The 15,435-nt window shown below is 48.7% G+C and overlaps 1 protein-coding gene across 2 annotated transcripts in view; it reads left to right on the top strand.

Annotated features, from left to right (window-relative positions):
• The window catches only part of LOC147658892 (F-box-like/WD repeat-containing protein TBL1XR1), a 294,359-nt gene that overhangs the window by 91,458 nt on the left and 187,466 nt on the right, over positions 1 to 15,435 (top strand). The window contains exons 4-5 of one of the 2 annotated variants that reach the window (XM_086952052.1): positions 4,495 to 4,597; positions 6,334 to 6,479. In XM_086952052.1, the coding sequence (XP_086808178.1) occupies positions 4,540 to 4,597; positions 6,334 to 6,479 (204 nt within the window). In that variant the 5' untranslated portion in view covers positions 4,495 to 4,539. The remainder of the gene's footprint in view (positions 1 to 4,494; positions 4,598 to 6,333; positions 6,480 to 15,435) is intronic. The other variant, XM_086952053.1, reaches the window with a different exon arrangement.

The following is a 15,435-nucleotide window of genomic DNA, read 5'->3' as shown; positions in this document are numbered from 1 at the left end:
GTTAGGGGTGTTAGTCTTCCCCTACCGCTACAAACGGCTGTTGAAGGCATTCTCGCCCCAGGCAGTCGTCTCCCACCTTCAGACTACAGAGAACCTCCTGCATTTTCTGGGGTTCTCTATAAACGTGCCAAAGTCACACCTGACATTAGAGCAGCTCTGGACACAGTGCAGTTTTGGGTCTATATTCCCGAGCAGCAAGTCCAGGATCTTCAGGGTATGATTCCGATGTTTAAGCCTCTATCCTGGATTCTGGTGAAACAGACTCTGAGGCTGTTGGGCCTCATGGCCTCCTGCATCCTGTTAATGAAGCATGTCTGGTGACGTATGTGGGTTCTGCAGTGGGACCTGAACTTACAATGGAAAGCGCATCTGGGAAATCTCACCAACATGGTCCAGATCTCGGAAGGAACTACGAGAGGTCTGCAGTGGTGAATGATGAACCACGATTGGATCAATGGCTGACAGCTCTCCCTTCTCCAACCAGATCTCAGTCGTGACAGATGTGTCACTTGTGGGATGGGGAAGCCATCTGGGAGAGATGGAGTTCAGGGGACACTGGTCTCCAGCGGAGGCTGGGCTCCACATAAATTTATTGGTGCTTCGGGCGATTCGGTTGTCATTTAAAGGCATTTCTTCCCTCTCTCAAGAGGAAGCCGGTGCAGATCTTCATGGACCGCACCACCACCATGTGGTACTGCAACAAGCAAGGCAAGTTAAGGTCATGGATCCTTTGTCGACAGGCTCTGTGTTACTGGACATGGCTGGAAGAGCAGGGTGTAACCCCGGTGGTTCAACACCTGGCAGATTCTCTGAACGCCAGGGCGGAAGCAACTCATCTGTCGATGCCTAGCGGATCACGAATGGCGCCTCCAGTCGGATGTGGCGCAAGGTCTCTTTCAGCAGTGGGGAGAACCTTGGTTAGATTTGTTAATCTCTGTTGAGAATGTGCATTGTCAGTAGTATTGCACGCTGGAGTTTCCAAGGCGGCTATCGCTCGGCTACGCTTTTCGTCGTGAGTGGAGCTCAGGCCTGCTGTATCCCTTCCCGCCCATACCACTCCTGCCCAGGGTTCTGAAGCCGATCAGGAACGACCGGGCCCAAGTCATCCTTGTGGCTCCGGATTGGGCGAGGAGTGTCTGCTATCCAGAGCTTCTGAGAATGAGTGTCGATCCTCCGATCAGCTGCCCCTTCGGAAGGATCTTCTGTCGCAGCAACAGGGGGCGGTTCTCCAACCCAACCTGTCTTCTCTGCGCCTCCATTTGTGGAGATTGAGCAGTGGCATTTGACAGCTTTTAACCTTTATCCCAAAGTCTGTAATGTTGTTCTGGCAGCCAGGCGGCCCTCCACTAAGACTGTATATGCCTGCCGTTGACAGAAATTTGTATTGTACTACTCTAAGGTATATTGACCCTCTATCTGCTTCTCTTTCTATTGTCCTCTTGTTAATTCTGACCCTTGCCCAGCAGGTGTTTGCTTTGGCCACTGTTAAGGGTTACCTTTCTGCTCTGTCTACTCTTTTTGCGGCTGCTAGACCAACCTTTTCTCTTCAAATCTCCCATTGTGCATAGATTTCTTAATGACTGGTTCACCTGTTTCCACTTATGCTATTTTCAGGAGTGGAGTGACCCTAGCTTCCTTCAAATTTGACGGGAGATAGCCCACTTCCAATGACTCACTTAATAGGCTCAGCAGCTGACTTTGAATGCCGGGCAAGGCCATCTGGAAGATTCTCGGGGGGCATGGATCCGTACTAGATCCTGATTTTATTTGGCAGGCAATGACCGCCAGGCTCTCTTCATCTAGGCCTGGGATACTGTTCAGTAACCCTGTCGGCTCCTGACAAGCAGGGCCAGATGGTAATAGAGGATCCACTGGGGTCTCCCTAATATCCCTAATGATTTCTTGCACTTTCTCGAGAAAGAACTTCTGAAAGGTATCGCAGTCCGGTTGGTCAGTAGCAGGAATTTTCCCCTCTAGCTGCGTTAGCTCCCTGAGGATTGCAAACGTCTCCCTTAGTTTGTTCGCAGCCCCTTTGATTCTATCCTCATAAAAGATTGCCTTCCTCGCCAGGATGTCCGCCTTATATTTTGACAGAAGTATTTTATAGGCTTCTGACTCAGCTGGACTATAGCTGAGTCTCCACCTTCTCTCCGCCTTGCGAAGAGCTTTCTTCTTTTACCTAAGCGAGGTGTCAAACCATGATGCTCCCTTTCCTTTGGCTCTGGTCTTCTCCAACCGCTCAGGGGCTAACCTGTCCAGAGCAACGCGGATCCAAAGCCATGAAGGCTGTGGTGTCAGAGTCCAAGCCTCTCCCGCTCATCTCAGGCGGTGAAATGGACAGAAGCGTAGAGATTAAAGGGTCTGCCTCCTTCCTCCATGGTCGAACCTTTCTCCGATGTGGATTAAACGTTACAGGTGAGAGGTCCCCTGGGACCCAGCACTTGATCAAGGAATGGTCTGACCATAAACAAGGACTATTCTCGTTTATTTCTGTCTGGGATATGGAGGACCAGATTAAGTCCAGCGTATGGCCCTTCACATGCTTGGGTCCCACTACTAGTAGATTAAGCGAGGAGAGGTTTTTGTCAAACTCCGCCTCTATGGGGTCTCTGGGTAACTTATCCCAGTGATAATTAAAGTCCCCTACCACCATGAGGGATTTATATCTGGAGCCCAGATCCGCTAATAACTCCAGGAAAGCTTCATTAAAGTCGGGCGAGCTCTGTGCTGGGCGATACACTACCATCAGCAAAATACAGGAGGATTTTAATGAAATTTTTATCCCCAAAAGTTCTGCGCTATCGCAATTTTCAGCTCCGAACTGTGTCACCCTGAGGTTTTTTAAAAAAGAAATCAACCCCCCCCCCCTCTACTCTCATTAGGGCGATTATACCACAGAGCCTCATATTCAGGTAGTAGTGACGCCAATATGTCAGGTGTCGAGGATGCCCCTAGCCAGGTCTCCGTGAGGGCAAGAATGTCAATCTCGCTGTCCACCAGGAGGGGGACAGGCCACCTGTCCGCAGGGACAGGCATTTTGCTTGCTTGGTCCTGCAGGACTTCCTACGTTAGCAAATTGGTTCGCAGCCCACCGCCGGGAATGTATGGCTTAGGTATCTAATTCAAAGGTAAGGAATCTGCAGCTAGAAATTTGTCAGATGAACAAGTTACTTACCTTCAGTAACGCATTATCTGGTAGAGACGGTCTAGCTGCAGATTCCTTACAGCCTCACCCGTGCGACCCCCCTTTGCGGACTAATGCTCTAGGGCTAGGGTTATTTTCCCTTTTAAGGCCCTCATTTTGCACATGACTACGTCAGTTACTTCTCCGCTCTGCGCTTCTGACGTTGAAAAAAACAAAATACTAACGTCTGCACACCTGGCTGGCGCCAAATAGGCACTGCGATGTCCTAACCGACGCTGCAGTCACGGACAATGCCACGAGGAGCCGACGCTGTGTGCAAGAGGTATTGCTCAGCAAAAGTTTCCATATCCAGCTTGACGCCCGGGAATTCAAAGGTAATGATTTTGCAGCTCGATAGTCTAAACCAGATAATCAGTTACCGAAGGTAATTAACTTGTTCTGCTAGCCCACATCAAAACCGTAATTACCACCATATCTACCTCAGTGCGAGTATGCAAGGGTCTGTGGACCCGGTCATATTAACATATGTAGATGAGGCAGGCAAATTGAGCAACCTTCTCACAAAAGTGTGAAAGTGTGCAAGAGATACATATTCCGAAAACGTGGTGAAAATGCCTGTAAATCAATAGGCATTCAGAGTTTACAAGTCATTAATGATAATTGCAGGTATGTGAACTATAGATATAAGTTGAGTGGAATAAAGTACCATGATCAATGTGATAGACACTCTGCCAGGAAAGCAGTGCAATATCCTAGGAACCAAAAATGTAAAATTTACAAGGTCTTCCAGAGATTTTGGGGAGTCTTCTCACTCTGACATAAGTTTGCAGATCTGTCCTGATCATAAAACTGTTTTCAGAATGTATTTTGAGTTTGGGAGTATGATGCGGGTATCCAGTCTAGACAGTTTGAGCTTGTATAACCTCAAATCAACGAGAGATTGAAGCACTAGGATACATTACTATGTAACACCCTTGATGTGAGATTTCTTGGATCCTGTTCAGTTGCTCTAAATGGATATCCTCAATCAGTTAATAGTAACCTCAGTGTTGATGCTTGTAATAAACTCTAGCCCTTGAATTCTAAAGAGGATGGAATATTATCCGGTATATACTTTCCGTTAGTCATTGTTTATGTCGTATAAAAAATGGCCAAAGGTTTGGTTAAAAAATAAAACTAGTTGTTATTGATCTTGCGCGTATAATTTGCAGAGTGGGACAGTTTTGTTAACCGTTTCTCTGGTGAGGGCATTGTCAAGGGTATTCAATGTGCTTATTTATATTAGAGATAGTGGTAAGGTTAGCTCTATTAAAAATGTTGACCTTTTATTATTTTTATACTTTTTTCAGGGACCTATCCTTTGGTTTGACCTCATGGTTTAATTGCAAATAAAGATGAGTATAAGCAGTGATGAGGTCAATTTTCTGGTGTACCGATACTTACAGGAGTCAGGTGAGTAGTTTGAAAATACATTTGAAGTCCTTCGAACAGTGTTTGCTAGTCTGCCACACTGTCTCCGACTCGTTAATTGATTGTGTGCATATTTGTTTACATATTCTGATCTAATCACTGCTGTTGGAACAAAAAATACTCGGCAAACATGGTAAACGCTTAAGACACTAATTTGTATATATTTTTTCTATAAAGCAAACTGCCTTTGGGCACATTGGTACCTAATTAATACGGATGTCATAGATTATATATATAATTTTGCCCAACCTTGAAAATAGTCTCTAGCTTCCTTAATCAGAGATTTACTTATAGGTTGTCTGTGCCACACACTTGGCTGAACGCTAGAGATCGATTACAAAGTATTTATTATTGCTTGGTAGAGCCTTGTGTGTGAACAGGTCCTCATCCTTTAGGCTGAACTCGTTTTTTTCCCCAAACGTTTTAACATTGCAAGATTTCACACCAAATGTATCATCAAAATGATGCTCCATTTGTAATATTAACCAATGTTATTGGTATGGTCCTGTTATCAGCAGATACAATATTTTAAGTTATTTGAATTATTTATAATGGATCTTTCTAAATCCATACACAGCTTCTAAAAAAAAAAAAGTGATATTCTCTATAAAGGGACTCTGAAACACCAAATGGCTGAAATATGATCAAGGTTATGGACATGACTGCAATGCGGCACCATTTGGCTATGTTATATTTCTTTTCCACTATCAACATCACTTTTGACCCCTTCTTATTGGGTCGTATTGTCACATCCTGCCCCGATTCTTTTGCACCTTTCCTGTGACATTAGTATTTGGCAGGGATGATCTGCTGCTCCCAGTTTGAGGCTGGCTGCACTTGTTCTGATTGTTGAGATTATTCATGATGAAACAAAACCCTGAAGGCTCTGGGAATCTTAATTAGTGAAAAATTGAATATTGTAGAAAAGATTTGAATAAATAGTTTTGTGCGGAGAGCTTTGTTTTTGTTTACCTGTACGTTGGCAAAGTGCATAAGTCTGCAGCACACCGTATTCACCTCTGAACCATGCTTTGTTTTGCACTTGGAGACGAGCATTGGCAATTCCAATAGGTATGTATTTAAGAAATGTTGTGATGATGTGAAGCACAACCAGTAAATAGCATGTGAATGTCTATGTATGAGTGTGGATCAAATAATTGTCGAATAATATTGGTGTAGGTTAAAAGGTTAAGGGACAGTTGCACTGTCAGACAAGAAACATCCATGTAGGTAGGTTAATGCCTGCACTGCTCTCATCTGTTCTGCTGCTGGAGTAAAACACTATAAATTAACTAGTAATCTGACCCTTTTCTAGCATTACAATGTCGCGTGTGCCCCTGAAAGTTCAAGCTTAGGCAGCTGCATAAATACAAAAATGATCACCACTGTGTGAAGGGCAAACACTTTTTTGTGGACGCAACTAACTTCTGTTTCAGTCAAAACCTGTAATGCTGGCTCCCAGCTCGTAGGCGGAGCCAATGCCCCTTAATTGTCAAGCCACAGCTTCGCTGTCAAGCCAGACCATACAAATGCCATTTAGGCCATACCCATCCTTCTTTCACTAAATGTGTGAGACTTGACTACCAGACATGCCATCAAACCCAACGTACAGCTTCACATTATAAGTCTATGACGAACCACTGCATATAAGACAGATTGTAAATGTTACTACTGTGCTTCTACCAACATAATTCTTATGGCTTTTCCCTTCTCCATAGGGTTTTCTCATTCAGCATTCACTTTTGGCATAGAGAGCCACATCAGCCAGTCCAATATAAATGGTGCCCTGGTGCCACCTGCTGCTTTGATTTCCATTATTCAGAAAGGACTGCAGTATGTGGAAGCAGAAGTCAGTATTAATGAGGTAAGCCAGTTGTCTCCAAATGTAACACTAATCAATCAATCAGGGCTTTGAAAGCACAACACTCACCTGTGATGGTCTCAAGGTGCCTAGGTGGGGGGGTGGCAGCTCTGGGTCAGCCGAAAAGCTTGGTCTTGAGGCTCTTCCTGAAGGTGTGCAGAGTAGGGGAGCATCTGATGTTGACTGGGAGCTCGTTCCAGGCCTTGAATGCGACGTAGGAGAAGGCTCTTCATTGTGCTCTGTTTCTGAGGATACTCAGGGTTTCTGCTAGGGCAAGGTTGGCGGAGCTGAGGTTTCTTTTGGGTACTTGGAAAGGGACTTTTTCGTTTAGGTATTTGGGTCCGATGTTGTGGAGGGATTTGCAGGCGAGGGTGAGTAGCTCGAAGGATACTCTCTTCACCACGGGGAGCCAGTGGAGGTCTCGCAGGTGTGAGGTCATGTCCTCATGTTGTGGGGTGCCGAGGACGAGTCTGGCCGTGGTGTTCTGGATGGTCTGGAGTTTGTGTAGCAGGGATTTGTTGATTCCAGCGTAGAGGCGTTTCCGTTAGGCACAGTCTTTCTGGCTTCAGAGGGATTCCACTTTAAAGTCTTGCAGAGGATGCAGAGGGATTTGAAGCAGGTGGAGGTGACAGCGATGATCGGGCAATCATGGTGAGGGAGGAGTCTAGAATAATGCAGAGGTCCCGGGCGTGGTCTGTCTGGGTTGGTGGGTTTCTGAGGGCAGAGGGCCACCAGGTGTTGTCCCACGTGGTGGGGGTGTGACCAAGGACGAGGACCTCTGTCTATTCAGAGTTGAGCTCTAGGCAGCTGCTGCTCATCCAGGCTGCAACGTCTTTCATTTCTTCCTGTTAGCTGAGTCCGGTGTCTTTGGGGTTCTTCGTGATGGAGAGGATGAGCTGGGTGTTGTTAGCGTAGGATACTATGCTGAGTCCATGCTGTCTGGCGATGGCGACGAGGGGGCCATGTAGATATTAAAGAGCGTGGGGCAAAGCGATGATTCTTGGGGTACTCCGCAATTGATCTCTGTGGGTTCGGAGAGGAAGGGCTGGAGTCTGATCCTTTGGGTTCTACCGGCGAGAAAGGAGTGAATCAACTTGAGGGTGTTACCTGTATGCCGACGTCGTGAATTCTGGCTGCAAGAGTGTGGTGGGAGACTTCAAAGACTGTGGAGAGTTCTAGCAGGATGAGGGCCGCTGTGTGTCCTGGTCAAAGAGCATGCAGATGTCGGTGGCGGCAAGGAGGGTGGTCTCTGTGCTGTGGTTACTGCGGAAACCGGACTGGGAAGTGTTGAGGATGGAGTTCTCGTCAATGAAGGTGGTCAGCTGGGCGTTGACTATTTTCTCGATGACTTTGGCTGCGAAGGGAAGGAGAGAGATGAAACAGTAGTTTTGCAGCGTGAATCTTTCTGGATTTACTATGCTATGAATTATTCAGAGGTCTAGTGGTTGGGTCAGGAATCGTAGTCTTTTATTTTCATAGCGCAGGTGGGCCTCGACGTCCCACCTTTTGGTGTGCTTCCTGTGATGTCGGCACGCTTCCTGCGGAAGCTCCCTCCCTTGGGCCCCATCTTCAGATTCTTTTTTCCGCCGTTGGGTCTGGATCGTCTCCGGGAGGCTCCAGAGTTTTGGAGGAAAGAAGACGCAGAAAAGTCGAATTTTGTACGGAAAAGATTGGAGAAGATGGCGAAGAACACCACCATAGAGCCGGGACGACGACGACGACGAAGGAGAACTTCGACGTCCAATGGAGAATGCGCACAAAGGGGGCCCCATGAACGCAAGAAATTGACAAGACGCCTTTTAAATTCTGCTGTAACTGCCACCACAAATACGCGCAGAAGGACCAGCACCAGGTTTGTAACCTCTGCCTACCGGTCGACCACGAGAGCAGGGAGGACTGCAACACCTGCTCCGCCTTCACACCGAAGACTCTCTGGGTTAGAGAGAGACCGAGAAGAGCCAACTACAACATTCAAGGCAAGGGACAACCTCCGTCGCTTCGGGACCTGGGGCTCTCGAGCGTCGAGGACGACGTCGTCGCCGGAGAAGATGACTACTACACTGTCGTAGACACCGATAAGAAGACTTCTAAAGAGGTAGGAGAGTCGACGACCCCTAAAGCCCCGACATAACCTCAAAAGTCTGAGTCAGACTACCAAAAAACAGAGTCTAAGTCCTCGAAAGGAGCACTGGCGCCGAAAATCTTGACGGCCGCAGCTGCATCCAAGGACAAACAGCCCAGCAGATCCTTCGAAAAGGACTCCCAGGCGGCGAAGACCGGCGAAAAGCCAAGGTCGTCTAAGCACGTCCCCGAAAAGGAACGATCTACCTCGAAGGACAAGGACCCGAAAATCGCTTCAGCGTCGACGAATACATCGAAGAGTACGGCCGAACCGTTCGACGCCGAACTGGAGAGAAAGAAGAGACGGCTCGAGGCCGAAATGGATAACGTCCTGCAAAGAAAGAAGGAGTTTGACGAAAAGATTTGTGATTCCGTCGTAGCCAAAAACGGTGATCGTTGAAATAGAAGAGGAGGAGGACTTCGACACCGAAGGGCCGCCGAAAAGTCCAGAGAACCAGGAACATCTAGAGGAAGAAGCCTTCTAGTACGAGGAGGAGGGCGACGATGATCAGCGGACGACCCTCGACTCTGCATCCTCGGGGACACAGGACCTGGAGTGGCAGGACCTCGACACCGAAAGCCTAGAAGAGCCCGTGGACACATACCCTTCGAGGCCTTCGCTGCCAGATGACATTGGGGTCTACAATATGGTCATCAAGAACACGGCAACGGCCTTTGGAGTCAAGCTAGATGAGGAAAAACCAAAGGCAGACTTCCTCTTGGAGAACCTGCTCCCCACAAAAACGAGGAGCCAGTACCTCCCCATGCTTAAAAGTGTCATGGCTCAAGGGAAAGAGGCCTTCCAGGAACCGGCAACATGCAGGTCCGTCACACCTAGAACGGAGAAGAAATATAAACACTCCTCTAAGTATCCTCCCTACATCCGGGGATCAATTACAGCGGACTCCATTATAGCGGCGACTACCAGGAAAAGGGCAAATGTGCCAACATCAGGGCCACTACCCGATCAGGAAAGCAGGAGGATGGACCTAACTGGGAGAAAGATAGAAAGAAATGCAGCGATGCACTGGCACATGGCAAACTCAAACGCCCTGCTGAACAGGCACCAGTTCCAAATTCTGGACGAGATCGGACAGCTGATCAAGCACCTCCCAGATGAGTACCAACAAAGAGCTTCACACCTTGTGGAGGAGGGGAAGAATGTGGCAAATTCATGCCTCAAAACACCCTTGGATGGAGCTGAGCCGTCCAGCAGACTGATGATGTTGGGAATCACGGAGAGAAGGCAGGCCTGGCTCAGGATCTTGGGCTTCAAACCAGAGGTACAGCAAAACATTCTAAAATCCCCGTTCAATGGGAAAACACTGTTTGGGGCGCTGGTGGATGAAAAGCTCACCCAGCTCAAGAAAGAAAACGAAACTGCAAGGTCCATGGGGGCCTTACAATTCAGGGGGATGAGAAGGGATACCCTTACACGGAGACCGAACGGAAGAGGGGGAAACAAGCCAGGAACGTAACACCAAACATTCCATTAGTCCCACCAGGGCGACAGCCAAACACAACAGGGACAGCAAAAACAAACCTGGCACTACCAGCCAAGTGGCCAGTCCTTTCGTGGGAGGGCGAATGTACGCGGCCAAAATAAAAGAGGAGGCCAACAACCCACCTCGAAGTGACTCCGTCACGTAATACGTGCCCATCCACGCAACACCTCCCAGGGTGGAGCACAACAAGACCAACAGAAGGTTACACGGACCAAACATCAACGAACATGTAAACCCAGTAAGAGGCAGGCTAAGTAATTTCTTCCGGGAGTGGAATAAGATGACCACAGACAAATGGATACTCAACATCATACAGTTCGGATACTGCATAGAACTGGAAAAGACACCACCAAACAAGAAACAAAAAAGGAAGGTGCAGTCGGGAAAGGAGCTAGAGCTACTTCAAAAGGAAGAGAAGGAACTCCTCCAAAAGGAGGCCATCTAACGAGTACCGTACAGAGAAAGGAACAAGGGAGTGTACTCAACCTACTTCCTGGTACCAAAGGTGGACGAAACACTGAGATCCATCCTGGACCTAAGGTTCCTAAACAAGTACATAAAAACACAAACGTTCAAGATGATGTCCCTACAAGAGGTCATTCCCCAGATAAAGGACGGGGACTTCATGGCCACCATAGACCTTAAAGATGCCTACCTGCACAACCCAATGAACAGGCAGCACAAACATCTACTAAGATTTACCATCAACAAAGAACACTACCAGTTCACAGCCCTAGCCTTCGGACTAAAATCCACGCCAAGGTTCTTCACCAAGTGCCTCGCAGCAGTGGCAGCGCACCTAAGGAGCGGAGGGATCCACGTATACCCTTACCTGGACGACTGGCTAATAAAGGCAAGTTCACACAGAACACGCACAACGCGTGACAAGTACACTGATGGACCTGGGATTCTCCATTCCCTGGGGGAAATCCTCAATGAAACCAGAACAAGTGAAGATCTTCCTAGGAGCACAGATCAACACCATACAGAGCAGGGTGTTCCCCAGCGACAAGAGAACACTGGCCTTGCTGAAGGAGACGCGCCTCTACCAGAAGGGGCGAGCTCTGACAGTGAGGACAGCGAGTAAGATCATGGGCATGATGGCCTCCTACATACATCTGGTCCCAAATGTACAGCTCCACATGAGACCATTCCAGGAATGGTTGCAAGAAAAATGGTCACAAGCTGCAGGAAGTTAAGAAGATCTAGTGGTTGTAACGCACGCAGTGACGGAGGAGATATCATGGTGGAACAAGGAGAACATAACAGAGGGGAAGCCTTTAACACTACCAACCCAAACGGTGACCATCACCACAGTCGCATCCCAGAAGGGATGGGGAGCACACATGAGCAAGCTCAGGGTGAGGGGTCTGTGGACTCCAGCGGATGCGGTCAAAAACATGAACTACCTGGAACTAAAGACCGTGTTCCTCGCCCTGAAGACCTTCCAGAAAAGACTGTACAACGAGAGAGTGTTGATCCGGACAAACAACATAACAACGATGTTCTACATCAACAAGCAGGGAGGAACACAGCTCCGCTATCGAACCTAGCACAGGAGATATGGAGATGGGCCTTCCCACTCAAAATAGACCTGCTAGCCATACACCTACCAGGGAAGAATAATGTGGAAGTAGACTGGCTCAGCAGACAGACAGACCGGCATTCCACGAGGGGGAGCTCAATACACAGGAAACACAAAGCCTATTCAGAAGTTGGGGAACACCGACAATAGACCTATTTGCAACACACCAGAATGCAAAATCCCAAAACTTCGCACCCAGTCAACCAGGGGAAGGATCCCTGGGGAATGCCCTAAGGATAAGCTGGTCGAAAACATTTGCATACTCTTTTCCCCCCCGATACCACTGATACCCAGGTTACTCAACAAGTGCAGAACCAGCAACATGACACATACTGGTGGCACCACAGTGGGCCAGGCAGACCTGGTACTCACAGATAATGGAAATGGCACAGGGTGCATGCACCCCACAAGTTCGGAAAGAGGAAAGACTTACTCTCCATGCAAAACGGACAGGTAATACACCCAGAGCCAGTGAGCCTCAGCCTAGCAGCGTGGCTCCTGAAGACATAGTTTGCACACCTAATGTTACCTGAGAGCACACTGCGGGTGCTACGAGAAGCAAGGAGACCTAGCACACGAAGGTGCTATGTGGCAAAATGGAAGAGGTTCACACAATGGTGTGCATCAAGAAGAAGCTACATAAGAAGATGACAAGGGAATCAACAGTGCTGCTGAAAGCAAAACTAAGTTCATCCTCGCTAAGAGTACACCTAGCAGCGATAGTAGCCTACACAAGAGGAGAAACTGGGAAGAGCTTATTTACATCACAGATAGTAAAGAGATTCCTGGAAGGGGCAAAGAGGATCTCACTACCAAAGAGGATGCCGCTACCGGCATGGAACCTTAATTTAGTCCTAACAGAGCTCATGAAAGCGCCCTTTGAACCCATTCATAAGGCCTCCCTACAAATGCTGACAATGAAAACAGCATTCCTGGTGGCAATCACCTCGCTGCTCAGGGTGAGCGAGCTACAGGCGCTAACGCTACAAGAACCCTACATCCAAATACACAATGATAGGGTGGTGATGAGAACTGACCCATACTTTATGCCAAAGGTGGTGTCAAGGTTCCACATCAACCAGACAGTACAAATACCAAGCTTCTTTCAGAAACCGACCACAAGCACAGAGATGGCACTGCACACTCTGGACGCTAGAAGAGCAGTAATGCACTACATAGAAAGAACTAAAGAGCACAGGAAAACAAAGCAGTTCTTTGTGTCCTTCGCAGGCTGTTACCTGAGTAGACCAGTAACAAAGGGAACCATCGCACGATGGATCGCGCAAACTATACAATTCTGCCACAAACAGGCAGGCCAAGAACTAGCAGAAGGGGCACGAGCCCACTCTACCAGGAAAAAGGGAGCAACAATAGCCTTCCTGGCTAACACACCCATTCAAGACATATGCCTGGCGGCAACATGGGCTTCAGTGAACACGTTTACTAAGCACTACTGTGTGGATATACAAATGAACAAGGAAGCACAAGGAGACAGAGGTGCTTCAACATATTTTCAACAACCAACGGTCATCTTCCACCCAGCCGTCACAAACATAACAAACTGCTACAAAGTTGTTCAGGTCCGGCAGGTCTGCCTAGGGTTTCTTGAGGAGAGGCTTAACCTCTGCCCGCAAGGTCACGTTGATGGTGTGGCGTAGCTCGGGTGGCGACTCTGTGAAAGATGTGCAGCGGGCAGGGGTCCGTGGGGGCTCCAGAGTCGGTGCTCTTCATGGTCGTGGTGGTATCTTCGGTGGTGACTGGTGTCCAGGTGGTGATGGTGGGCTGGCTGTCATCACTGGAGGAAAGGATGGTCTCTTGAGTCTTTTTGCTGAAGTTCCTTCGAATTGCTGGTGTTGGTGAGGATTTTGTTCTGGATGAAGGTCCTCTTGGTGGATCTTATGAGTTGGTGATATTCTGTTACACGTTCTTGTAGGTGGGTAGGTGGTCTAGACTTGGTGGTTTTGCTGTTTCTCCATTGTTTTTCTAGATGTCTGCAGGAGCTTCTGGCATTTTGAAAGTCGGTGGTGATTTAGGCGGCTTTCAGGGGGCGTTGTCTGTCAGGCTGGCGGAAGGGTGCGCAGTCGTCTGTGCAGCTGGTGATCCAGCGGTGTAGTTCCTTGACTGCAGAGTTGGCATCAGTCCTGGCCAAGGGGGGTCGGGGATGAGGGTGGAGTTGAGGTGCTAGTCTGTGACCTTGCTCCAGTTCCTTCGTGCAGGCAAGCTTGTGTGCGGTGGTGGTGTTAAAAGAGAAGTGTACGCAGTGGTGGTCTGTCCAGAGGAGCTGCGAGGTGTGGCTGAAGCGGGTGTTGGTCCCGCCTGCGAAGATGGGGTCTAGCATGTGTCCGGCCTTGTAGGTGGGGGTGGTGACAAGCTGCTTCAGTCCAAGGTTGGCGAGGTTGTCCAGGCGGGCGGTGGAGTCGGGGTTGATGAGGTTGTCGAGGTGGAAGCTCAGGTCTACAATGAGTATGTGGTCCGTGGAGGCGATGGCATGGGGTGCGATGAGGTCCACATTGGTGAAAGACTCACGAAGCCGGGGGAGGGGGTGCATGTCTGTAGGCAAGAGTTTCGCGAAGCGGGATTCTGGGGCTGATCTGGAAGTGGAGGTGTTCGGTGTTTGAGAGGGAATCACTGGAGAGTCGGAGTGAGCTCTTGTGTGCGATGGTGAGTCCTCCTCCCGGGCGGTGGGGGCGGTCCTCCCTCTGAATCTTGTATCTGTCAGGAATGGCAATGTCAGGGGCGGAAGAGGCATTGGTCTATTTTTTCGTGAAGAAGGCGATGTCTACAAGAGGGTGTCGAGGAGGTCCCAGATCTCTACGGCATGTCTGTGCAGTGAGCGCACGTTGAGGAGTATGCACTTCATGGCATCGGTGGCGCGGGCTTTCGGCGTGGGAGGGGTGGTCGTGGGGGGCTGTGGATGATGGAGAACTGGCCGTGGGTGGTGGTCGGCGTAGACAGCTGGCAGTTCCTTGCGGAGTTGAGTTCGAGGAGGGCAGCGGAGTCGTAGCGGTGGGAGAACGGAGATCTAGGGTCCCTGCTGCTGGGCAGACTGGCTTGCCTGTGGTGCGCCAGCTGCGCACTTCCACCATTAAATAGAGAAGGGGGAGAGAAGCGCAGCAGTGAGGCAGGAGCGGGAAACAAGCAGGGGGTTGGGCTGCAGCGGCACTGAGGCAACGGGTAGAAAAACATGCAACAATAGGAAATACGCCAAACAGAGGATTACGGAGGCACAAACAAAATCTCAACAGGAAAAAGACAGAAAAACGGGCCCAATAACAGTACAGAGAAAACGTGCACAATAACAATATAGACCACGGCGGGACCAGCACAAGAGCAAGCCTCTCCCATTGGACCACCAGGCCTCGAACACCTACCAGCTGAGGTGGACGGGGTACAGCAGCAATACAGCAGAGCTGCTGGGGAAGAGAGAAGGTCCCTAACCAGGAGGTCAGAGGTCTTGCTCCTAATCTATTGGGCAAACTGGTATCTCTCTGGACTGGTCAGCACACACACACTGGTGCAAACTGAAAGGAATGCTTTATTTGCATTGTAATACGTTTTAATAATGAGACTTAAAATGCAGTATATATGCACAAGGTTGATACTACAATGTGCGTATTTTCATTATCATCTGTGTGTGTTCGTATGATTGAAACCTGTCGGACATTCAAGTAAGAGTGTACATTTATTAATTAAATAAATGTAGAAATACTACTAGTTTCAGCTTCTATTTTTTCACAAACCTCAAAAA

Source organism: Lissotriton vulgaris, unplaced genomic scaffold (assembly GCF_964263255.1).
Source record: "Lissotriton vulgaris unplaced genomic scaffold, aLisVul1.2 SCAFFOLD_2398, whole genome shotgun sequence".
NCBI lineage: Eukaryota > Metazoa > Chordata > Amphibia > Caudata > Salamandridae > Lissotriton > Lissotriton vulgaris.
The sequence above is the reverse complement of the archived record's forward strand: the minus strand, read 5'-3'. Positions and strand labels throughout refer to the sequence as shown.